Source organism: Erithacus rubecula (genome assembly GCF_903797595.1).
Source record: "Erithacus rubecula genome assembly, chromosome: 2".
Classification (NCBI taxonomy): domain Eukaryota; kingdom Metazoa; phylum Chordata; class Aves; order Passeriformes; family Muscicapidae; genus Erithacus; species Erithacus rubecula.
This window is the reverse complement of record NC_136685.1, coordinates 64,722,743-64,748,561: the sequence shown is the minus strand read 5'-3', so window position 1 is coordinate 64,748,561 and position 25,819 is coordinate 64,722,743. Positions and strand designations below refer to the sequence as shown.

The 25,819-nt window shown below is 37.0% G+C and overlaps 1 protein-coding gene and 1 long non-coding RNA gene across 3 annotated transcripts; one reads left to right on the top strand and one right to left on the bottom strand.

The window, feature by feature from the left end:
* Positions 1-358: 358 nt before the first annotated feature.
* LOC306816941 lies at positions 359-4,656 on the bottom strand. Of its 2 annotated transcripts, XR_013777816.1 has the most exons (3): positions 4,285-4,656; positions 3,907-4,177; positions 359-2,554 (listed from the first exon to the last, which is right to left on the bottom strand). It is a non-coding gene; the product is annotated as an uncharacterized lncRNA (long non-coding RNA). The 2 variants fall into 2 exon arrangements; XR_013777817.1 differs by lacking the exon at positions 4,285-4,656 and having other exon boundaries at positions 3,907-4,274.
* A 2,439-nt stretch (positions 4,657-7,095) lies between these two features.
* On the top strand, positions 7,096-24,982 carry EXO1 (exonuclease 1). The gene is made up of 13 exons (XM_079329199.1): positions 7,096-7,582; positions 9,914-10,033; positions 10,927-11,050; positions 11,807-11,944; positions 12,143-12,355; positions 13,724-13,911; positions 14,762-14,858; positions 15,431-15,647; positions 16,610-16,865; positions 18,417-18,882; positions 19,380-19,481; positions 22,644-22,837; positions 24,632-24,982. Exons 1-13 carry the CDS (start codon positions 7,422-7,424, stop codon positions 24,771-24,773), a joined length of 2,418 nt encoding a protein of 805 aa, XP_079185325.1. The 5' UTR covers positions 7,096-7,421; the 3' UTR covers positions 24,774-24,982.
* The last annotated feature ends 837 nt before the right edge of the window (positions 24,983-25,819 follow it).

Sequence of the window (25,819 nt, the reverse complement as noted above, 5' to 3'; positions counted from 1 at the left end):
CCTGCTGGTGATAAGGAGTGCTTGAATTCCTTGTTTTGCTTTGCTTGCACATGCAGCTTTACTTCACCTATTAAACTGTCTTCATTGTCGCCCAAGAATTTTCTCACTTTTGCTCTTCCACATCTCTTCCCCATCCCACTGGCAGAAGTAAGGAAACAAGCAAGAAACTGGGCAGGCACTTTGTGTCTGCCAGGTCAGTCCACCACATTAGCCAAGATGAAGTGTGATCTGCCATTTATTACTTGTGTTCGCATCATCTGACCCATGATTTAGCAGTTAGCATATGAAAGGTATCATTTTTGCAATTATGAGTCCTGTATCATTTTGAAAGCTACACAAAATCTCTTTCAGTTACCTGAAAATTGCCTAGTCTTCAAAGAATATTAAAAATGCACAGTTTGGGTTCAGAGAGATTCTTACCCATTTATTTTGATGCTTCTCTGTGTTATGTTTTATCACATGTAATGTAGTACTTTCTCTTTGGCATTGTCTTTACTAATAGTCAGGCTTAAATTATTTTACTGTGGTTGCAAGATGCAGATTTCCCACTTTTCTTCAGTTTATTAAATTACTATTTACTTCCTCAAAACTGACTATGTACTCAATATTTTCTTTTTACCAGACCTTTAGTAGTGCTAGGATTTCATAGGTTCTTAATTTTCAAATGGTACCCTTTTCAGTCTTGCTCCCTTCCTCCTTTGATTTTTTTTATTATTTGCCTGCATTTTCTAGGAGTTGACTTGTAGTCATGGCTATTCATGCCACTATATTCTTCACAGTGCAGAAACTATCCATAATGTAGTACTGTTCCCAGTAACAATCAAGTGTTTAATCCTATGGTGAATGAAATCAGTGGACAAGCTCTCAGGAGGGAATCATGCTGTAAGGAAAACCATAAAAAATGCATGTGTGTGCTGTCTTTATCAGCCGCCCACCAAGTCACTACCTTACTGTTATACTATTTAAAGTGTGATAAAATCACAGTGCTGTAGATATTTTTTTCCTAATTCATTATATTTTAAAAAAAATCGAAGTGGATCAGACTGCTTGTCATTGCTCAGCATTACTGTTTACTTCCAAACCCTTTCTGAACACCAAATAGAAACTGGGCCTGGTCCCAAACATTTTATATAGTGATATTATCCAACTGTCTTTCTTAAGTGTCAAAAGAAAAGCAGAGACATTTAATTTCTTTGAACAGATAGTCCACTAAGGCATTGCACAGAATTTATTAGAAGAAGATTAGTTGTTTATCATGTGTTTCAAAACAGAGAATGAGGCTGGAAAGAAATTAAGCACAGGCAAGTGATACTTGTCTTACAAGCAGTCTTTTCAATGCTGGGTCTAGTACAAAGCTGTGTGTTAATGGATTTCTTGCTATTAACTGTGGATTTCCTCTGTGTTGATGCATTCCTTTTCATCAACAACCAATGATTTCTTTCTACCAGCCTCCACAATTATATTGCAGAATTAAATGTTCCAGGTGAATGAATTGTTTGATTGTTCCAGATCACTGCTTTGTTAAGGAAAAATATCTTAACAAGACAGCCTCCTTCAGCATGGCAGAAGTTTGTGCTTGTACTGGCTGCAGTAGTTAGTTTGCCAGAATTTCATTACAGCCCTTGCCAGTGCTTTACAAAATCTGTGACGCTCTTCAGCTGCCCTCACCCACTGAGGCAGTTCAAGCTGAATGGCATCAATGGTGCCAGAACTACGGGAGCCAAAAGTCTTTGTTATGTACCCACCACTGTAATAGCTTCCATTATTTGGGCTAGGATTGGATGGAGAAGGCACACAAACATAACTCTTATTTTGTTCTTCAATGTATTTACCCAAACTTCTGTTCCCTGCCACCAAAGTCTCAGAAGACACACTGACCAGCTGACTGGCCAGATAGCTAATTGAGGAGTTGGATGCAGAAAAGACACCTGAGTTAAGGGAAGCTTTTGAAAGTGTGTAGCCTAGTTCTATCCACCTTTCAGGATGTGCTTGTCCGTGGATATCCAGAATTAGGCCCCTGGACATCTGTGATTTTGCAGTGGTCAAAAATCCCATATAGTCCTCCCAGGCCTGTTCTGCTTGGGGAATTCCAAAGCAGGCTTCTTCCTTGTCCCTGTTAGCATCCATCTTGAACCTCTGTAGGTGGTTTATGATGATATGTGGGAAAAAGCCACCAGTAATGTTGTTGATTTCTTCAGCAAGAGCCTGAGCCACCTCTATAGTATACCTGTCTTGGTTGGTAGACACTTTGCATTTCATGGAATTTTGAATACTTCCAGGAGGACAGTTATGAGAGAAAATACAAGAGGATGTCTTCTCATCCCAACAGGCAGCCTCTCGATCAGGGATGTCTTTAGGTTCCATTGACCCACCATGTGGGACAGAGAGAATGAGGTTCATGTTGCCCACTTGATATTCTGTGAAATTATTATGACCAAATATAGCATCTTTGGTGCCAGTGACTTTCAAAAGCAAAGGTAAAATGGAAAGGAGGAATAAATACATATTTTTCATTTGCTGCTGGAAGACTCAGCAGTATGGAATATATCAGTACCTACAAAAAAGCAAAAAACAGACTGTAGGTTACTTACAGCTGGGGAACACATGAGACTATTCAGCTGCTACTGGTGTAATTAGTTAATGATTAACCTATTTTAGTTTTATTCCATGGAGCACAAAGAACACTTACATGAGAAACAGAAATTAACAGGGTACTTAGAATGGCTAGATGTAATGGATGCAAGGGAAATGGTAGATTATTTGGCTTCCCCCATTTCTCTAGAAAGCACAAACAATATTTGATCTGATTCCAGAGAATCATCCCAGCAAAATATCTGACTTTTTTTTATCAAAGCCTCTCTTTTTTCATATCTGAAATGTAAGAAAATTCGAACAAAATTTGATAAAGCATCTTTAAGTCATTGACCTGTGTGAAATATCTTTGTATTATCAATGTGGTTATATAAACTAGAGGCTATGTCAGTCCAGACCAGCCCTTGCATGACCAAGCTTGTGTGAAATAATGAGACTGATAAAAATTGAGTGCTACCAAGCTCTGTGTCTACCTGTGCTCCAGACTGAATTACTTTAAGACCTTTATAGATAGATACTAGGGAATGCATTAAGTAGGGCCTTTGTTCTCTTTAGTTTGCAAGTTTCCATTCTCTTAAGTGACCTAAGATATTTTAAAGCCCTCACTAATTATGCCCATTTTTGGAAAGCTAGAATTTAACAATAGCACAAATCTAGCCCAAACTTCTGGCCTGAGACTACACATGAGAGCAGCCAGTAATACTGAAAGAGCAGCGGGCACTGTGGGCACCTGCCATCAGCTGCCTACTCTGAGAAAGGGAGAGGGCAACTTCACCCAAATAACCCACAAAATATTCTTTTCCTGGTATGAGGGAGTGCTGCTGGATTTTAAGAGATAACCTCTCCTGCTCACTGCACTCTGAGGAGCCTGTTCCTGAAAAATAAACATCTATCTTCTGCTCTTCTTTCTGGGCTGAAAGTCCCATCAAAGTCTGTGAGCTGGACTCAGTTCTCAGAGAATCTCATCTACAGTTTTCCTGTTCATGACAAAAGATTTTTTGTTGTTTCATTTTAAGCTTTCATTTAAGACATCCTTTTAGTTGAGCTACTGGCTTTAAAAATATTTTATCCAAGGCCCTGCATGGCCCATGTTTCTGTAGACTTTCCTGAAACACAGATGCACACCTGCTGTTTCACTGTGTGGTACCAGAAACACCGAGGAAAGGAACATTCAAACATAATTCAAAATCCTTTTTCTCAGAAAAATAGGCTACACATGTAGAGGGTGTCAGTCTAGGAATAGCTTACCTGAGGTACAGGGGGGGTCCAGCACCAAGCTAAATAAATCGACACAACTCCCCCAGGGCTGCTCACCTGCTCCAGGTGGTCTCGGGTTTCTTCCTCTCAGGCTCTCTTTTAAATACGATGACACAGCTGTTCCCTTCCCACAGCATGGCAAGCTGCTTGTGGTTATCGGCAGCAGTTTGTCTTTTTGCAATTTCTTGTTAATTAACAAATCAAGCTGCTAATGCTACTAGATCATGCCTTAATTATAAATATAGGGAGAGCTCTGTAAAATTCCCAAACTGAAGAGTCACCTTGGCACGGCTCAAGTTCTGGACAGACTTGGAGAGTCTGGAGGCACCTATGTTATTGTGAAGTCAAAAACAAATCAAGAGTAATTTAAAGTGGTATTAATAACTGCAGGACTAGTTTGAAGACTTACCTACAAATTAAGAGAATTTTTCCTACCTCTTCGAAAGCGAAACTGAGCTGCCCCTTGCACTGGCTGCAGCTGTCCCAGGAATCCCCTAGGGGCCAGGCTGAGCCGTGCAGGTACAAGGAACAGAGGCTTCAGCAGCACCCGGATGTATGATTTCACAACGACACATCACAAGGGAAAAAATATATACTGGGATACTAGAGTTTAGCATGCTTTGTTCTCTATACTGACATTACGTTTCCAGAGATTAAAAAAAAACTTGCCACAAGTACCACAGCTACACTTCAGACAAGCTCAGAATAGCTACTAAGCAAACATAATCAGCAGATAACCAACCATATCAAAACTATTAACTAGATAATCTAGTTTTTTAATAACTTTACTAACACTATTTGTATAATATTTTCCTGATAAATGAGGAGCTGTTAAAAATATTTCTTCTGTTTCTAATTATAGTTTAAGGATGTCATCTTCTAAACTTCTCTCAAGTGTGTACAACTGTTTGTGAATTTCCTTGTGGTATTAAAGTCTGACTTCTTAGCTAAGCTAAAAAAAAGCTGTCAAAATATATAGTCCATAAATAGAATTTTCAATAAAAGAGAAATAAAGGGTGCAGTGAATGTAATACTGCCACCTATCAGAGAGAAATCAAATTTCTTTTATAAGAATTTGATTAAAGTCCAACTGACTTCCAAACCAACTTCTTGAGATAAAAGTGATCAACTCCCTAAGCAGTGAAAACAATATAGTAGTAGTAATAAGAAATTCACTGAAATTTTGGAAAAATTAGTGTAAACCAGACACCCAATCTACTAATATCACCGAAGCTGATGGTCTGACTGTGAGCTTCAGCAAAGTGCAGGTTTTCATTCTGTGTACATTAATCTACTGCATGAAAACACTTCCAGCTGTGCCAGACAGTGCACAGAAGGAATTTTCGTAAAAATCTGTAAGATGTCCTTGCCATTGTAGTGCACAGTGGGGACAAATTAAATTTTGCTTTACTTTTCTGTGTAAAGTTATATGTTTACATCAGAGAGTGATCCCATCTCCTCTCTTTAGGAGAGCTGTGTTGAGAAACAAGCAATACTAGAGGTACTTCAGTGTTTTTATCTTGTGCACCTATCTCAAATTTCTATTAGGGGTCAACAGGGCTGTACTAAGAATGGCTCTTCTTTTTTATTACATGACAGAAACAGCTGCAAAGAAAACAAAATGTTTCTGCTGTACTTTCTACTTTGAGATCTCTTTAAAATGTATTCTGCAAGTCACTATTACAAAACTGCTCAAGGAAAGAAAAAACACACAACAGAGATTTGGCACGGTATTTTCTAGTCTTACCAGCTCTCCTGATACAGGAGCTACTCGTGAAAGAAAGAATTGCCTATATTACTACAAGTCTTGTAACTAGCCATAATGCTGCTTCCCTGTTTCATGTGGTACCTATGGGAAATAAAACCGCAATTCTATGGTATTCTTCAAAGGAATAACTCATCAAAATGTTACCATCTGACTGCTTTCTTCCAAGAGACACTGTTGAACTTAAAGATTGGTATCTTTAGCCAGTTTTAAGTCAAGATAGCTCTACTGAAACCAAGAAAGCCTTTGATTTATGGTGTCAAGCTTCTGTTATTTTACAGAAGCTATAAGAAGTCATGAGGGTGGGTCATACTGGTTCATACATGGGTGAAGATATTGGTAATAAACTGAATGTTAAGGCATGTTGTGCTAACTCTTCAATTCCAATGTATCCATCCTTTCAGGTGAAGGAATTTAAAAGGAAAATCTGAGCTGGTCGAGAGTTCTGTAGGTTTCTTCAATGCAAGTTCATTGGCTGCAGTGCTTCTGACTCTGAGCTTCACCTTAGGACTACTTTTAACATAATTTACAGAAAATAGTCAGAAGTATATTATATTATATTGCACATAAGATTTTGAATTATATTGGTACATTTCATTGCCTACTCTGATTACTGTTCTTCCCATGAGCACAGCAGTTTGATAGAAAAAGAAATGTCAGAAGTGATAGAAGAGCATATTTTTAAGAGAAGTTAAAATAATCCAAATGGAATTCTAACTGCAGTTAGATTTAAAACTTGTGGAGTGCATCATACATAGAATCATGGAGTGAAAAACGAATTGGCAAAGCAGAATTCAATCAATATTTTCAACATTAAAACAACTTATCGCTGTGGCCAAGTTATTTCTATGCATTTCTTAGCCGATAAGTTGCAATTCAAATGAGCTCTCTCCAGAATGCATTGATTTTAAACTTTGCTGTCTGCTGTCCGGAAATATTGCTTTCTACACTGCTGACTGAGTCACCATGTCACCGACGCTAAGTATGTAAGAACCGTACAGACTTCAAAGCGACATATACAGAAGGAAACGGTTGTCTGCTAGATATTGGCCTAAATTTACTTCTTACTGCAGTTTTTGTTTTTATTTTTGCAAGCAAACCCTTATGTTAACTGACAAGAAAAAGAGCCTGTATCACATATTTGTGACTCTGGCCACCCGTTCTCGCATTAACCCAGCATTTCAGTGCTGTGACAGTAACATCTGTCCCTCACTCGATCCCTGGCAGCCGGCGACCCGCCACAGCCCCGCCCCTCCCCTGTCGCGGCGATGGCTGCGGCGCATTGTCCTGTTAAACCCTGCGGGCCTTTTCATCTCTGGGCACTTGGCGCTGATAAATGCCGCGTTCTCGTTGTTTCCCACACGCCGGCTGCCAGGAGCGCGGTCAGGAGCGCTCGGTCCCGCACCGCAGCGCGGGCGGGCCGCGCGGGGCACCATGGGGATCGTAGTCCCCGCGCGCGGGGCGGGGCCACCGCGCTCAGCGCGCGCTGCTTGAAAGCCCCGGGGCGGCCGCCGCGCGCCACGGCCGAGCCGAGCCGGGCCAGAGGAGCCGCGACTGCGCCAGCGAGGCCCGGAGAGCGGGGCCGAGTCTCCGCGTCCCTCCTCCGTCCCTCTCTCGCCCCACTGCCCGGGCAGCGCCGGCCCGCGACGAGCCGCGTGGGGATGCGTGGGGGCACCCGCAGCAGCTTCCCTCGGCCCGGCGGGCTGTGAGTGAGCGGGCGGCCGCGAGCGAGCATCCAGAGCGGCCATCTGCGGCACAAAGCGCTCGGCTTTGCCTTCCCTCCGCTGCTTTCCGCGCTCCCCGCGCCATGGGCATCCAGGGCCTGCTGCAGTTCATCAAGGAGGCTGCCGAGCCCTCGCACGTGAAGAAGTACAAAGGGCTGACGGTGGCCGTGGACACCTACTGCTGGCTGCACAAAGGCGCCTACGCCTGCGCCGAGAAGCTGGCCCGAGGAGAGCCCACCGATCTGTAAGTCGCGTTCAGGCCTCGACTCTTTTACAAACTGGATTTTTCTTAACTTGCTGTTTCCTGAATTAAAAACTAAGTTACAGTAGTTTCGCTTCGTACTATTGCTTCTGAATTCTGAGTTGAACTCTTTAAAAATAAAAATTTTTGGCGATAAATTAACAGCTTTCCAGCTGTGCAAAATTGAAAAAAATATTAAAGTATATATTACGGAAAAAAGCTCCCAAAGTTTTTTTTTGTTGTTGGAATACCCACGGCTGTATCAGTTAGGTATTCTTTTCCTAGCATGTCTCGATCTCAACTATGATCTGATTTCTTTGATAAAATTCTGTACGTGCAATTCCTTAATTTCCAATTTAATATTTTTTTCAGACACCTTTATTGTATGCAAAGAGTGTTTGTAAATACTGCTATGACAAAGGTTGTAATGGGCCAAGGAATTTTGAGAGATGTGTTGTGCTCTGAGTAGGCTGTAAGATTTTTTTTTTTTTTTTTTTGCTTAGCATAGTACGTTTTTAGTTAAAGTAGCTTTTCTAAAACACATTTACACAGTTATATTTCTAGGGAAGGAAACACGCAAAAACTGTGGTCATATTTCAGATTCAACTCCACACCTTAGATCACGTTTGTGTTTCTTTTCCATCTCTGGAAATGTGGGTTGGACTCGTTTTAGATTGGATATAGGAAGGTTGGAATTCCCCACTGGATGTCATGTCATGCAGGTTCCCTTCGAGCAGATTACTCAGGGTTGTGTCCACATGGCTTTCAGATATCTCCAGAGAAGGAAGAGACTCCAAAACCTCTCTGGCCAGCCTGTTTCAGTGCTTGGTTATTTGCACAGTAAGGAAGTTCTACTTATATTCTAGTGGAATTCCTGTGTTTTGGTTTCTTCCTACTGCCTCTTGTCCTATTCCTTGGCACCACCCAATATTGGATTCATCAAATGTCTGATTGGAGGCAAGAGAGAGTTGATGCTTTGCAAATGGATTCAAGTATTTACTGCTGCTCATGTTAATTTGAAGAACTGTGGAGTTTCAATCCAACCCTGCCTTGAAGGTAGTGGAGGTTCCTCAGAGTCCTGAGAATGAGATGCACTTCAGTTGAGGAAAAAATTGACTGTCAAGAGAAATATTCATTCATAGTCATAGGAAACTTTGGAATGGTTGAATTTGAATACATGAACACTTTATGGGTAAATCTTGTTTCCATGCACATATGATCCTGGACTGGCACCTTAGCTATAGTGTGGAGTCCTTTCCTACTGTTAAATTCATCTGGATGAAGGATTATTTAGCTGCAGTGCTATTTGCTCCTGTCTTTCGAAAATCAGAGTTATTTTTCTGTAGCTCTAAATTCAGTTTCTTCAATACTCACATCCTTGCATTCTAAATACTTCTAAATCCCACTCTGCTTTTCCTCCTTTCCTCTGTTGATGAGGTTGCTCTTGCTCAGTGTCCTTACAATTAAAAACAAAAAATCTTTTTGAGCATTGCTACAATGTGCTTGCTAAGTGTTTATTTACAGCAATTATTATATTTTAGTTCTGTGCTGCTGATAAAATGATCTCATATAGATCTATAGAAATAACAGGTAAGAAGATGAGAGGTAAGAGGGAATAAATAACATCTGGAATGCCAACAAATATTTTTTTCAAGGGATGGTCTTTGAAGGTGGAGGATTGCCTCCTGGCCCATATACCATCTTGGTAGTTTGTACAAAACGGGAAATTTTCGTCTTTGGGAATATTTGCAGTTCTGTATTTTTAGTATGGGAAGATAGGTTTGTATGTCTTGTCCATAGGATACATCCATTATGTGGAGAGAAGAGTGGATAGCTCTACAAGGAGAGATTAAATAACTCCATCTCTTCCAACTCTACAAAAGTGTGTTTAGTCTGCCTTTCTGGGGAAAGGACATGTGCTGTGCTTGTCTGCTTCCTGTTTCCCTGGCCATTATTAATTGAATTGCTGAAAGTACATATTCCGTGTTTTATGTGGTCAAGTTTTGGTCAGTATTGAATCCCAATGTAGCAAAATCAACCAAATTATACTTGAATTCTTATTTCATTTTGTCTAAGATAAAGAGCAGTCAGCTCACTTCTGAATTGGGAGGTGGATTGTTTCTCTTGGTAAAAAAAAAAACAAACAACAATTCAAGTGTTCTTAGTTTTTTTCTGATACTGGGGGAATATACAGCCTGTTATGGATTTTGAACAATAGTTAGTCTCAAACTTAGTGCTCTGTTCCTGCAGCTGGAAAATATGTAATGGACTTATGGTCAACAATAAAGTTTATCTTTTTTTTTTTTTTCTCTACTTTTGTTATTGTTGATACAGCTATGTAGCTTTCTGTATGAAACTAGTTCATATGCTCCTCTCATTTGGAATTAAACCAATTTTGGTATTTGATGGATGTACCCTACCCTCTAAGAAGGAAGTGGAAAAGGCACGACGAGAGTAAGTACTGAACTGTATTGATTTGCAAGCAAAGCAGTCTTATTGCTACAGCCAAAATCAAAAATCCTCATACTTCAGCTAAGGAGTAAGCTCTGGTAAACCCTCCTGCAATGTAGTGTGATATTTTTAAATTTACATCTAAAATCATACAAACTTCTTAGAGGTTTTATTCTAAAAATAGAAATGCACTTTATAAATGAAAGCCATTTTATAGAGGAAGGAAGTAAACCTTTGAGCAGTAGTTCCTGTAATATAGTAGAGGCTTTTAGTTTACCCACACTTGTGATCTCTGGCCAAAAATATTTTTCCCAACATAATTTTATCTAAAAATAGCACCCCTTTCCTCATCTTTCACTACAACTAAAAGATAAACTTGTTTCAAATTTGGATTCGGGTCCCTATAAATGTGACTTTTCAGTCACAATGAGAATTTTTCAGTAGTGGTTGTTATTTATGAATTCTCATGGGACATGTGCTTCCTTCAGTGTGAAATGAACAATTTCCGATTTATGAAATTAAGTAAATTAGGTTTTCTGTCCTCTAAATCAATAAATATCTAGTGTCAGATACTCCAAACTCCCATTAAATCTATTTTACTGCAAGCTGAGTGGATGCATTTCTTCCTTTACACTGCTGATTTCAGTTCCTATTTGTCACTGTTTTCTGAGAAAATATTATCAATTTCAACATTCAAATATAGTTGTCCTTGTCAATGCAATAACCTAGTTATTCTTTTGTTTTAAAAAATTATGCAGTAGCCCAGATTTGGAAGATGTTGCAGTTTTCCCCCCTTTCTTACTCATGTCTCTTAGTCCCTTCTTTAAGGGACTAAGCTGTATGTTCTTTAAGTGAAAAATAATCTGAAATGGTGGATATTTTTGTCTTTCTTTTAGGAGGCGTCAAGCCAGTCTTCTGAAGGGGAAACAATTGTTGCAGGAAGGGAGACTCTCAGAAGCTAGAGAATGTTTTGGGCGCAGTGTAAATATTACCCATGCTATGGCTCATGAAGTTATTAAAGTAAGCTGTCATCTTTATTGATAATTCAAGTTAAAAAAAAAATGTCTGCAATAGGTAGCATATCCTATTTCTGGCTACATCACTGCCTCTCCTATATAGGAAAGTATTCCCACCTGCTTAGTCTCTAATTGTCCTGCATGTTGTTGGATTGTGTTGATATGGCATAATTAACAAATTTGAAGTTTATTATGCTCATTTGTATAAATAATAATGATGTGTCAAATAAAACACATCTCATCCTACCACTGTGAGCTGAATCTGATAACACCCATTTTACTTTGCAGCACAAAAAATAATCAAATATTTTTTTTGCATTTTTCCCTTTGTCTAGTTTCTGAGCATGGGCTACAGAAAAAAATTGGCTGATTAAAAGTTGTTCTAGTAGTTTTTTGCTATACTTTCAATGCAGTCATAGGGTCTTTATCAGAAAGTAGTAAGTTTGTTCTAGTACTGTTCTTTGTCCAGAATATAACTTGAATGGGTTTGAAGCTGTCAACTGTGGTCAGATGCACTGGCAATAGTGCAATAGTGTTATAGGAAAGGTTGTTCATGTAAACCAGTGTATATGGTTCTAAACTGCTTAAAAGTTGAGTTTTTGACTAAGAAATACTGAACTCTTACTGGGGGCAGGATGGCTGTGATTAAAAACGTCATGGTTTTGGTTTTTTAATGTAGAGGTTGTTATGCTTTCTAATCTCTTAAGGTAATTACTGAAAATTAATGCAAAGTACTTGTATGCTTCTTGTTTATGTACAGGCTGCACGAGCCCAGGGAGTTGATTGTATTGTTGCTCCTTATGAAGCTGATGCTCAGCTGGCTTATCTTAATAAGATTGGCATGGTTCAGGCTATAATTACAGAGGACTCGGATCTTTTGGCTTTTGGATGTAAAAAGGTATGGAAGAAAATACTAATAGCCTTTACCTCTTGCTGATATCTGAAAAGCAGATTTTGAAGTTGCCAAATATGTTTGATGTATGGATTAACTCTTCTGCAGCAAATATGGGAAACAGAAGAGAGGAGAATAGAACTTGGCCTCTCTTGTTTCCCCAAAGTGCAAAAAATACTGTTCTCACTTCCTCTTAATTTTCAGGTGTTTCTGAAAATTGACAAGTTTGGAAATGGACTAGAGATAGATCAAGCTCGACTAGGAAACTGCAAGCAGCTTGGAAATGTATTTACAGAAGAGAAATTCCGCTACATGTGTATTCTTTCTGGTTGTGACTACCTCCCTTCAATTCATGGAATTGGGTTAGCTAAAGCATGCAAGTTACTAAAATTAGCCAACAATCCAGATATTATAAAGGTAAACTCAGTTTTGCTTTGTGTTTTGTTTTTTGGAAGCTTATATTGGTATGCATAAAATTTAACACTGAATTGAAAATATGAAGGGTTCTTGACTTCTTCTATTTTGAGAAGAATACTGAAAAGTATTTTTTACCTGTGCTTAAAAAAAGATGCTGAAGTAAACTTACTCAAGTGTTGAAGTTCTTATGTATTTATAAGAAATATGCTGAAGTACACTTAGGTAAAGAATTGTTTATATCCTTCAAGGGTTTATTCTGTTTGAAGGGAAACTTAATTTTTTGTAAGTCTTTGATTTTTTTATTTTTTTTCCCCCCATGCCATTACTGCTTGCTTCTTCAGATTAGTAGTTAGAACTGCTCAGTGGACTGTTACTTTTGTATAAGTTCAGATTTTTCTGTCTGGGGAGGGGCAGAGATAGGGAATCTTATTTAAAGGCATATTTATGGATATGGATATTTCTATATTAAAAACAGGATGGAAGAAAAGTGTGATATTATGCAAAATAAATTAATATAGGATGGTTTTTTTCTTGTCCAATGTATGGAATTAAAGCAAATATCATATTAGGAGATACAGAAGCTAAGAGGGTGGGCATAATTTCTGTGTGGGTAGTAAATGAGGAGAGAGGTTAAGAGCTAATGAGAAGAATACCTCATGGGACTGTCCTGGAGGCAGGTAAATCTAATCCATAGCAGCATTTTAATTAACTTAGTATGTTATCTTCTTTCTTAAATTATTTTTGTGTTTTAGTGTATTTTGTTTTTTTCTCTCATGGACCAAGGGCTATGATATTTAACTTTAAAATGTTTTGTATCATATAGAGCAGACTCAAAGCAACTGGTTTGGCTTTTGAGGAAGTAAAAGGGGAACTTTGAACTTTTTCCATGCAAATCATAATTTGCTTTAATGTATCTCTGAGCAAAATTCCAATTAGTTGTAATTCTAGGTTAGTTGGGTTTTTTTTTTTGTTTTTTGTGGGTTTTATTTTTTTTTTCATTATAAGAACCCGGGCATATTTCTAATATGTCCTGATAATATGAATGATAAAAATTTGATGTACATTACTTTAAAGAAATACACTTTAAGGAGATGATCTTTCTGATAACATTTTCTGTTGATTTATTTATTGAAGGAGGAGATATAAAAATTGAATTGTTATTTATGTAGTTGTAGACAATTTGAGTGGAAAAATAATGTACAAAGTTCTATTTTCTTTCCTTCCCATATTTAAGTTGAATCTGCTTGTGGCAGTAGGGCACTCATTCTACATTTAATTACAAACAAAGATAATTAATAGTTGAAACATATTTAACATTTCATGTGACCTGTTAAAATGAAACAGTTGAGTAATTTCTTTTTTTGACAGGTTATTAAGAAAATGGGGCAGTACTTGAAGATGAATATAACAGTACCAGAAGAATACATACAGGGTTTTACACGAGCTAATAATACATTCTTGTATCAATTAGTTTTTGATCCTGTCAACAGAAAATTAGTTCCTCTGAATGCATATGAAGATGATATTGATCCAGAAACACTAACTTATGCAGGACGGTATCCTTTGTGTTGAAACAGCAGAATGGGGAAATAAGGGTGAGCTGATGTGGTGATCTTACAATTTTGGTTGCATCTGTGGTGTACTTAGATGGTTGGGTGTTTTTTTCACAACCCTACTTTGACTAAAGCCTGGCTTTTCTGCAGTCTTAAACTTTTTTGGAGGTTTTCTTCCTTCTCATTTGCTCTGATTTTAATAATGTTTTTTAAAGTGCAGGGGGTAACTAAATGACCTATTATTGATACATTGTTTTAGACAGAAGTTATTGATCTCATTGTTTTCTTTAGAAAACAAATGGTTAAATGCAGTTTAGATATGAACTGGCTGCTTTATGGATATCTTGAATTTCTGCCTGTATTGTGTTATAATCTCTTCCAGTTTAATTCTTGCAATTTGTGCTCAACTCAGTCTCTAGTCTTGGCATTTCCTGTTTTACAAGATCCCTCTTCCTATAGAAAAGGTAGCATTTTGCCACATTTGTGCAATGTAAATTTCAACACTGAAGATTAGGAAAATGAAGGAAGAGAGGGGGCTGTTAAAGTACTTAGTAGCTTTGTATGTTCAAGTTATCTCATCTCTGGCATTTGCAGAAATTAGGAATGAGAAAGTTTCTACCTTTCCTGTTGATAATTGAAGGATTTAATTTTGACTTTCACAATTTGCCAAAGTTCTATTACAATTGCTGTTACATCAGATTGAGCTAGGAGTAGTGGTATTAATCCTTTGGGTTAATATTCTAGCCATACTTTTTAGCTGAAAAATGGGAAAGTGGCTGTTCTAACTTTTGTGGTACAGTTGTTGAAATATAATGTAATATTCAGATATTTTCCTTTATTATGATGGGAACAGACATGTTGGTGATGATACTGCTTTTCAAATTGCTATTGGCAATATTGATATCAATACAATGGAACAAATTGATAATTATAACCCTGACACAGCACAGGTAATGTCTTTGTTTTGAAGTTAGATATTAAGAATTTGATGTGGGTCTGAGTGTTAATATGTGATTGAAAACTATCCACAAACAAAATGTCAGTGAAACCTATTGCAGAAAATGTGTGCTCCCACACACATAATTCTCACTCTTAAAGGTAAAGTTTTATTTTTCATGACATTTGGCTTTAATATCTGTTTTACTTTCAGACTTTTTTGGTAAGTCCTTAAATATATTTACAGAAGTAACAGGTTTAAAGAGAAAATTCTTGGAGAGTTTTGGATTTCTTCCTAGAATAATCCAAAATTGTTTCCTGAATAGAAATATATTTTAAACTTTAAATTTGGTCTGAGATGAGCAGTTAGTCACTTGTGCCATATTGAAATGAAGGCATCATGGGGGCACAACAAAAAGTATGAAAAGAGTGAGAATTGTGGAAACAAAAAAAAACAGGTTTATGTAAAGTATGTCACTAGATGTACAGTTGTCAATATTTCCTTCCTTGCATGCTAAGTCAGGAAATCATATATAGAAAGCAAGATTATAAATCTGTGTCTTGGTTTTTAATTATTTTTTTGTAGCCTGTGCATCAGAGAAGTTGTGGCTGGAATGACCGACGTGATAATCATGTCAATAGCATTTGGTGCAGAGAATATAAGTATGGGCCCACTGAAGATCCTGCTCCTCCTAAAATGCATTTCCCAGAGAAACCAATTACCAAAGGCATGGAGAAAATAATTAGTGTTAAGGGACTAAAGCTTGCAGGCAAAGAGCTCTTGGCAAAAAGGCCAAGGAGTGGTATGTTTATATTAAGTTATTTATATTATTTATATTAAGTTATATTAAGTATATGAATAATGGTAGAAGGCTGTGGGAAAAGAAAGTACTGTATCTTATACTTTATGATATGGGGCTTTAGAGGCTTAGCTCTTGAATGTTATTATCTGTATTCTGTTTTCACCAAGCTACAAGATTAACAAGCCATAATTTTACAAGCCATAATTTTAAACAGGACTTAGTTCTAAATTTCTTTGGGCTACTATAAAACTCTACTGGTTTCAATTTCAAGTTATGCTTAATACAGTCTGTATTTTGATATAAGTTTTGGGTTTAATTTTGATCTTAAAATTGTTTGTGAAAAAGTTAAAGCAGCCTGTTTTTCCTAGCATTGAAATTAGGCCGGACAGAAAACATAATGAATGTTTGCTGTACTCTGATTTTGCTGCCTCTATCCCCTCTATAGGTGCTCTTTATGCCAACTTTTTCACTTCCTCTAGTGCATCTGTGATAACTCATCTTCTATACCACCTGAGTTACATGTGCTCAAATAAACTGTGGGCTTGTAATAGAAGAGGCACGTTTTTGTTCCTATTGTGCTTTATATTAAATGTTTTCCTCTGATTAATTTGCTTTCTGATTATACTGCTGGGGCTTTGTTTTCCTTTGTTACTCCTGGTGTCTTCCTATTCCCTTGCTTATCAAAGTCTATAGGTAGTTTAGCAACCTGCCTTTAAATCAAATGTAGTTTTGTTGTAGTTGTCTGCCTTCATTCCATCTACTTTATCACTGAGTTATTTTTAAGGCTATGTACTAGAAAACAATGGTGTTAAAGACATGTAAACTCTATTATCAATAATTTTTTTACCAGACTTTACTTAAAACATTGTTTTTATGCCTATGAGAGTAAATATGTAATGTTTAGTTCTCATAACTGTTAATTATAGAATGTGTTTGTACAGTGATGCTTAAATTGTCTTTAGATTCAGAAGAAGTCTCAGATGGAGATCTGTTGAAGCAATATTCATTTTCAAAAACAAAAAGAATCAAGAAGGATAATGATACTGATGGTGAAGCACAAAAGAGCATGTCAGCAATACAAAGCCTTGATTCTCCAGGAATTTCCATCACTCAAGAAAGCTCTAACTCACTACCCAGAGTTAGAAATAAATTTGCTTCATTTTTACAAAGGAAAAGCAAAGAGAAGGATGCAGTAATTGTTCCAGGAACTAGAAGCAGGTATGCTTTTGTCACATGTTTTCATAAGTAAGAAAATACTTATTGCTGTTCCTGGTTGCTAAAGTAGCCTGAATTCTGAAAATAGGAAAAATGCTACCTCAAACTTTTTATGCAACTGTATTGCATCTCAGCCAAGATGGTGGATCCTTAGTGCAAGGCATGCTATCTGTTTGTGAGACAGATAATGTTCATTTTTTACTGCAGAAGTGAGACTCAGACTATTCAAAGACTATTCATGAGAGAATTATAGGACTGTTTGGTTTAAAAGAGACCTTAAATCATCTTGTTTCAACCTCCCTGACATCGTCAGGACACCTTTCATTATACCAGGCTGCTCAGAGAGCCATCCAACTTGATTCTGAACACTTCTAGGGATGAGGCATCTACAACTTCTCTGGGCAACCTGTTCCAGTGTGCCACACACTCACATTCACCACAGTGAAGGATTTCCTCCCAATATCTAATTTCAACCTCCTTCAACTTAAGATCATTCTCTCTTGTCTTGTCACTACGTGCCCTTGTGAAAAGGCCCTCTCCAGCTGCCCTCTAGGCTCTCATGTAGGTGCTGCAAGGTTTCCCTGGGGCCTTTTCTTCTCTAGGCTGAACAGCCCTGACTTTCTCAGCCTTTGTAGGAGAGCTGTTCCAGTTCTGTGAGCAATCTAGTGACTCTCAAGAGAATATTCTATATCTTTGGGTATCAAAAATAATTAGGGATTGGCTGGAGTTTTTTCTAGGGTAGCTACTTTGTGGCAAATATGTAAGCTGTTAATACATGGACTTAAGTTGATGGGGCTTTTTGTTTGTTACAATAAAGCTAAACCTGCTCATACTCTGACAAATACCTTTTCTTAACCCATCCCATTCATGATGCTGCTGATCTCTGTAGCAGCACTTTGAGAACAGGGACTTTGTTAGGCTTTTTATTTGTTTGCTTGCTTTACAAAACATTATCATAATTAAGTCTATTATTCTGTAACTTTTATCCTAAATAATCTGAATATTTTTGAGCAGTGCAATTTGACAGAGCAGTCTTAATACCTGAGTTTTAAAGCGCACCTTTCTGAACTGAAAGTTTTTGGAAGTTTTTTTTTTTATTGCATTGAAAACTCAGAGGAGTCACTGATGACAGGTTCTTCTCTGAATCTGTGCTCAGTATTCTCAGGAGCTGCTGCTTTAGCATAGAAAAAAAGTAGTCAGGTTCTATTGTCTTTGATAAATGGTGCTGAAGTATTTCACTACTAGCTTTATCATCATTAATTAATATATTTTTTAATTTTGTAGGATTTCTAGATGTTTCTCTTTCAGGTGAAGAATCTTCTTAGTATTTCAGTCAGAGAATGCCATTTTTACTGATGCTTTTTTCCTGTTATTTTTTCCTTTTTTTTTTTTTAACTAAATGTCTCACAGAGAAATTTTTGCCAAAATAATTTGTCTGCAAGTATGCCTTGAAAATAAAATTGATGGATAGAGACAATGATTGGTGAGGACATACTCATTTGCATAACTTTATTCCTCCTTGCCCTCATCTTTTTTGTTGTTGTTGTTTTTTAGGTTTTTCTGCAATGATGCAGTTATGTTTGACAGTAGTGCAAAAAAGAAAGATGATGATCTAACTCAAGGTGCTGAGCAGGATTGCCAGAAGCAGGAAGTAAAACATGTAGCTGAAGATGTTTCTAGGTTTTCAGAAACTGAAAGTTCATCACGGACTGTCTTTACACCTCCTGGAGAAATGCAGAAAAGTTGTTCCCAGTGGTTTAGCAGCCTCAAAAGTAACTCAGGAAATCTTGGTCCATCTCATACTGTATTTTCACACCAGTTTCACCAACACAAAAACAACTGCATTGTATCCCAGGAAGATCAGATTAATGGGGCAGTGTCTGACAAATTGGAGGAAGAGTCCTCCCCCTTTATAGAACTGGAGCAGTCGTCAGAGTCTCATGGGTCTTGTGAGCCATCAGAATGCAGTTTGGAGTCTTCAGAAATCCTACAAGTGTCCAACAACAGCTCAGGTGCAAAGGTAAGAAAATTAGACATTGTTTCAGCATTTGTTTTCACTTCAAATTATAAAAGAAATTATGCAGTGAAGTCTCCTTTTTAGAATAGTGCCCTACAGATGATGTAGGTTGTGCTAACAAAACTGATCTAAATAAAATCACAGAATGATATTATTCGTGTCAATGCTTAACATTGTACAGAATGGATTGACATACTAGCTTAAAGTCTGTTCTCTGGTTTTGGTTTTTGGGTCTTTCTGCTGCTATCACTGCAGTGCCTCATTAAAAACTTGGTAGGCAACCTTTTGTTCTTTGCTTTTAGTCCCTGAAGTGCTTTCAGAAGCGTATGCATGCCTTTGTACCTTTGTAAGGTTGCTTGCTAAACGCCCAGGTTTTTGTATAAGCTCTTAGAACTGCTGAAAACATTGTAGCTTAAAGTATATACATATAGATATGAATACATATATTGTGTTTATGAAAATGCATCCTGTTTTAAAACCAGATCAATTTTCTCTTGAAGGAGTCTGATTCTAGTTCAAAACTGAATGATGATCAATGTTCTCGGTCTCTGCTATTTTCTGCTGGTCAAACTAACAAAACAAATAGAATCATAAAGACCAAGGTAAGAATTCTTTTCTTTTTGAGCTTTACTAAACTCTGAAACTCAGTTTCTATTAGCTCATTTTGGAACTTGTAATGAAAGACTTAAGCAATGCAAATGTTGGCAAGACAAAGCTATATCCTCATTCATCTATCCAGGAACTGGGGTGAAATATAACCACTTATGATTGATAACAGAGTTGCAAATTTCCTGGGGATTTTAAACACTTAGGTGTAAAGTAAGCCAAGGTAAGGCAAGAAAACCCACTTCAGGTTTTATGTTATTAATTGCAGTAATGCTTACAGTTCAGGTACAGTCACAAGATACAACTGTAATTTGATTTCTCTGTGTTTGCTTGGATATCTAACAATAAACTTATGTTCCTTGTCTTTGGAACATTTCTAAGAGCTTCATATATTTGTCTAGTCAATAAAGACTTCTAAGACTTTTAACAGCTCTGACTCCATAGGTGGTGGCATTAGAATTGACCAAAAGATGAGTGAGTAATAGGCAGATGTTTTCATCCTTCTATATATGCCCTCTACTAAGTTTTCTTGTAAGCAGACTAAAAATCCCAAGCTTCTCTCTGCAAGTCAAGAATATTGTGTTTTGTAAAATAGTGACATCTTGTGGTCATTTTTAGGAACTTATTTGTTAAGAAAAAAGTTACATTTGTATTTGGGAACTTTAATATTTTTCCTGCTTTTTCTCAATACAACTGAGCAAGGAAATCATCCTGTCATTCAGAATTCTAAATGCTTTGGTTTTAAGACTGTGTTTAATATGTTTTACATTATTTTGCTCACCTTAGAAGGTATATTGAGGGAATGAATGTATTAAATACTTGGGGGATCACATTATGGAAGTACTGATGTAATATAAGTGTCATATAAAAATAAAATTTCAACAAGCTTGGAGCCCTTCAGGAAGCAAAAACTGCTGAAAATCTATGAGTATGATAGAGTTACGTTAAAGCAAGTGGCAAGTAGGAGAATTTCCACCACTTATTTTCATGGCCTTGAATTTTGTCTTCTTCCTTTATGTGCTGGTATTAATAATTATAAATAATTACATCAGAAAACTGGCTTGGCCAAAAACTAACCTGACAACAACAACCACAAAGTCAGTCATACTGTAACTTGGGCCCACCCAGACTCTTGGACTCCTGTGAGTTGTAGCACCAGTAAGAGCATAGGAGAGGGAAGGCAGAGATAAGGAGCAACACTCTTGGCTCACTTTTCTTTTAGAGTTTATTAAAATCATGTTAGAGTATTTAGTAGGGCAGTTCAAGTATAAAACCAGTAAAGTGCTTGTGGTGTTAAATGTAGTAGAAGATACCAAGAGTTAAAATGAGTTCCAGATTTAGGGAAGAAGAGTTAATCATGCAGTGCATCATTTATTCTGATTTTGATATTCTGATATCAGTTATGTAGATTTACTTACAGAAATTTATTAACTAGGGGAGGCAATCTGAGAAATTTGTCAGTTCTTATTGTGGTTCCAATCCAAAATGTGAAGTACTACCTATTCTATTCTAATGTCAAAACTATAGAAGCTTTTTATTAACAAATGCTTATATGATACCAAGCTCCCTAAGACCTCAAGGTTTTTTCTGTGATATTTCAGCTGTGGTTTTTACTGCTAATTATTTTTCTCAAGTGCTGTGAGCCCAGCAAAGAGGCTAATACTGATAATAGAAAAGAACATTCTGCTCTGGCTTTAAATTTCTTAGCAGGTGTTCACCATGCAGCTATGCCTACTTTTGGGTTAGCTAAATTAAGTTATAGCTCTGACATAATTCACTACTACAGGGATATGTAGGATTTGGGTGCCTTCATGTGCTGCAAAAAGAGCGAGGTGATAGATAAAAAGCAAAAAGCTATAAAGCAGGCAGCTTTAAGATTTTATTTTATTCCTCCTAGTATTCTTGTTCCAATTTTTAGCTTACATTCTAAACACTTATTTCCCTGCTTGGAATACTAAGATCTGCTTAATATATTTAAGTAGATTAATTAATAATTAATTAACTAATGTTAATGTAATTTCAATCATAGAATCATTAAGGTTGGAAAATGCCTTTGCAGTCAGGTTTAGCTGTCAAAGCAGCACTACCACGTTCACCACTGAACTGTATCCTGAAGTGCTGTATCTACACAATTTTTGAACACTTCTAGGAATTGTGATTCAGCCACTCCTCTGGCCAGCCTGTTCCAATGTTTTACAACCCTTTGCAGGAAGAAATTTTTCCTACTATCCAATCTAAACCTCCCCTGGTGCAACTTGAGGCCATTTCCTCATGTCCTATTCCTAGTTGTCTGGGAGACGAACCAATACCTTCCCTTCATGCAGTTGTAGACAGTGATAAGGACACCCCTGAGCCTCCTTTTCTCTGGGCAAAAGGCTCCCATCTCCCTCAGCTGCTCCTCATCAGACTTGTTCTCCAGACCCTTCACCAGCTCTATTGTCTCTTTGGACTCATTCCAGTGCCTCAATGTCTTCCTTCTAGATAGGGACCAAAACTGAACACAGTATTAGACGTGCAAAAAAATTATAACAAGTGTGTTTAGTGGGGGAATGGCAAAATGCTATTATGTTTCAGAAAGATGCTAAGATGTTCCATCATAAGTCTGGTTGCATTTGAGGGAAAGAGATTCTGGCCAAGCACTGTTTTTCTGAGCTCCTAGTATAGAAACTGGATAAGAAGGTTCAGGTACAGGTACAATTATCCTTGGGGTCATTGTACTGTTACTTGTGCTCTTACTTATGGCTCCATCTTCATGAAATCTGAGTGTCACAGGGAGTGATGCCAGAGAGTTTTTTCTCTTCAAGTTCTAAAGGATGGCATTGCAAGACAGCATAACAAGTAGTCTTCAAACAGATGAAAAAATAAATATTCAGTAGATTTTAAAAACTGCACTCAAAAGAAATAAGTATTTACAGCCTTAACACAAAGACATATGAAAGCTGGTTTGTCAGTTCTTAGAGCTGCAGTAAGTCTTGTGTTTGAGATGCCATTTTTTAGATTATAGATTATCTAAATATACTTTGTTATGGCATTTCAGGTTGCATTATCTCAACACAATGTAAAACAATTTTTTTTTTATTATAAGCTTTGCAGCATGGTATCTGTTGCTTGCAGGTTGGCATTTTAACTATGTGTACTGCAATATTAAAATCCCACAGGTTCCTGGATTACATAAATCCAGTAATATAAGGCCACATATGGTAACAAAGCTCAAGCCATTAATACGAGCTAAAGTAAGTGGACTAAGCAGGAAACTGTCACCTGTGCAGAAGAGAAAGGACTGTGATACTGAAAACAAGCTGGGGCTGCAATCCACTATTGGTGAGCTCTGGAAAAGCTTCCAATTTAAAAGGTGAGTTGTTGTAACCCTTTACTTAGTACACTGCATGCTTTTTTCCAAAAGCAACAATTTCAGAGCGCACTCTACACATGTTCTCCATACAATTCAATAAGGATAACAGTGCAATATGGGATATTTTCTACATATAGCTTATAACTTCCTAAGTTTAATGTAAACATGAAGCATGATGTTTGGTAAATATGTTCTTATAATTACATTTTTCTTTGTAAACAAGTAAAACTCTGAGCTAAAAGTCACTTACTGAATTTTATTGATAATTACATTTAGTTTACAGTAATTGGTATGAAAATCATTGCCATTGCTTGCCATCAACCACCAAAAATAATTTTTTTACCTAAATGCAAAAGCTGCACTGAAGTTGCTAAATTTAGTTGAGTACCAGACTGCCTCTATTTAACTCTGTGTCACTCACATTTGGAGATGGCTGATTGTCAGAAGTGTTCTGCCTTCAAGATGATGGTGTATTGATGGAATATTTCTGTAGCTGGAGTATCTGATTACAAGAGACATTCTTGCACACTATAAAATGCTGTTGCTTTTCCTTGTGGAGATGACTTGTCTAACTTGAAGTTTCTGCAATAGCCTCAAGGTTTGAATTTAAGGGGCAATTATTATTTTAAAAAAGTAAAATGGATATTCTGACTTACACTATCTCCATGGGCTCAGATAAAAACTCCTGGTGACAAAGTTTTCTCAGCTTTAAGAAGCAATCTCAACTTAGAATAAATAAGTCTTATTTAAATAAAATTATTTTTACTAACTTGAAACCAAATGTGAGTAGGACAGAAATATTCTTTGCATTGAGCAGTAAATGCTGATATTGGTGAGCATGTGCTAATTCAGATTAATGTATTTTAGTAAGTTTGGGCCATAGGTTAGGTTATTAAAAACACAAAACTGATCTCTGTTTAAAAAATTACAGTATTTACATTTTTAGAAATCTTACTTTTTATTATCCTCCTTATGGGGTGTAAGAATGATTGGCAGTTTCAAGGAGGAAGTGAAAGTGTTTGTGTGTTTAGTACTTGACCTCTATTTGAGAATGTCTGACCAGAGGTGCTCACAGGGAGAAAATTCATAAATTTGGATTTATCAGAATACAGGCACATAGAACAGTGTGAGCCTAGGTACCACTCTCTGCTGATGGTTGCAATACTTGGCTCCTACCATGCATATTTTATGCATTCAGTTTTGGTTGGTTTGTAGCCTCTGGGTATTTATACTGGCGATATCTATTTTTCTGTTACTTCTTTGTAAGCAATAATTTTTTTTATTAGCTTTTAGGGGTTTTTTTCTTAACATATTTCACAAATTCGGGGTTTCCACTGCTAGAACTTGCTTAGCTCTGGTTTTTTTTCCCCAGATTTTAAGATGTTTCTAAATTAGCCTTATGTTTTAACAGTTACATTACCTTATGGCAAATAAATCACATGAGACACTAATTTGTTTGCCTTAATGTCAAGGTTCAGAAGACTTAAATGTTAAGCAAGCACATGCAACCCAAAGTAGAATGGGGTATATATCTCATTTGATAAATAAAGCTAGCAGCTATCATTGTCACTTTCAGTGAAGTCGTTCAGTTGTATTAAAATTAAAACTTTGCATCAGAAATTTTTTTTTGTACTTGTTCATAGATGGAATGTGTAGTTAGGTGAGGGGTCTTACTTCGTTTTAACCTGTTTATTCTTACAGGCCTGTGGTTAGAAACACAAAATAATCATAACATTCTTTGGTTTTGTCTTGTTTTTTCCTTTTTTTTTTTTTTTTTTTTTTTTTTTTGTGCAGGGAGTATGAAAAACTTCCTTCTTGTAGGAAGTCAGATCCTTTGTCTCCAATCAAAGATAATATACAGCTCACTCCAGAATCAGAAGAAGAAATCTTTAATCATCTGGAACATAGTCATGTTCAGAGAGCTATATTCCAATGAACTGCAAGCTGTTCATGATGGGGTGGTTTTTTAATCACTGTCAAAACTTATCTTTTGGATATTTCATCAGTATATAAAAGATGCTTTGAAAAGCAGCAATGTATTTTAGTCTGACTAGTGATTTGTCATCTCTTTTATAAAAGCATGAATTCAAAGGTACCATTCTATACTGCCTGGAATAAAGTAATTCAGATTCTTCTGTTCTCCTATTCAAAGTCCCCAAGCTAAATTTTTTCTCCAAACACTTAGTTGCCCCTGGGCATTTTATGTAGGTCTCACACCCGATCCAAGTATACAAGACCAGTAAAACAAGTTTGTGTATTAAGTTGTAATAATTAATCATTTTTTGCCTTGTTTTTCCTCTTGAGACTAATCTGGCTTCAGTACAGGTTTAAAACTGCTCTTAAGTATGCATAATAGTCTGCAGTATACTTCCAGCACTCTGGAAGTATTTCTTTTCCCTATGAGGAAAGATTTGCTCTCTCAACAGTTGACTTTATTTGATAGAGTTGTGTTAATGGTGGGAATAACTTGGGGTCTGCTGGAAGGAATATCACAAATATCTGGTCCCCAAATTCTGACTTTAATAGAATGCCATCCAAAAAATATAATCTATTCTTCTGTTTAATCTATCTGGTTCACATTTCTATTCTTCTCCAACAACAGACATCCAAAATGCGAGTCCTCAAAGGTAGGGTTACAAAATAGCATTGTCATAACAACATGCCAAACTTCAGTGTTCAATTAAAGAGAAAGAATGCAGGAGACCAGAGTCCTTGCTGTATGTGACTCAATTGCCATGATATAGTATGGGATTTCAGATTTCTACCTTGCAGATCAGGATTTGGGTCACTGTAAGGGTATGTTTTAAACTTTTCCATCTTTAGGATTGGATAGTATTTCTGCAGCAGTTGGGGTACAAAAACATATCTTAACCTGTGAAATATGTATTTTTTTATTCCTGAGATTAATACTTTCCCTCAGCCCCTTGAGCTATTTGCAAGAGTTTCGAGTTTCAAATTACCTGTAAGAGGCAGAGGTTTTTA

Excerpts from the sequence above, each read along its gene's own strand:
- EXO1 (XM_079329199.1), top strand. The coding sequence starts at position 7,422 with ATGGGCATCCAGGGCCTGCTGCAGTTCATCAAGGAGGCTGCCGAGCCC. Across the intron at positions 12,356-13,723 it reads ACAATCCAGATATTATAAAG|GTTATTAAGAAAATGGGGCA; the intron begins GTAAACTCAGTT and ends TTTTTTTGACAG. Across the intron at positions 13,912-14,761 it reads ACACTAACTTATGCAGGACG|ACATGTTGGTGATGATACTG; the intron begins GTATCCTTTGTG and ends TGATGGGAACAG.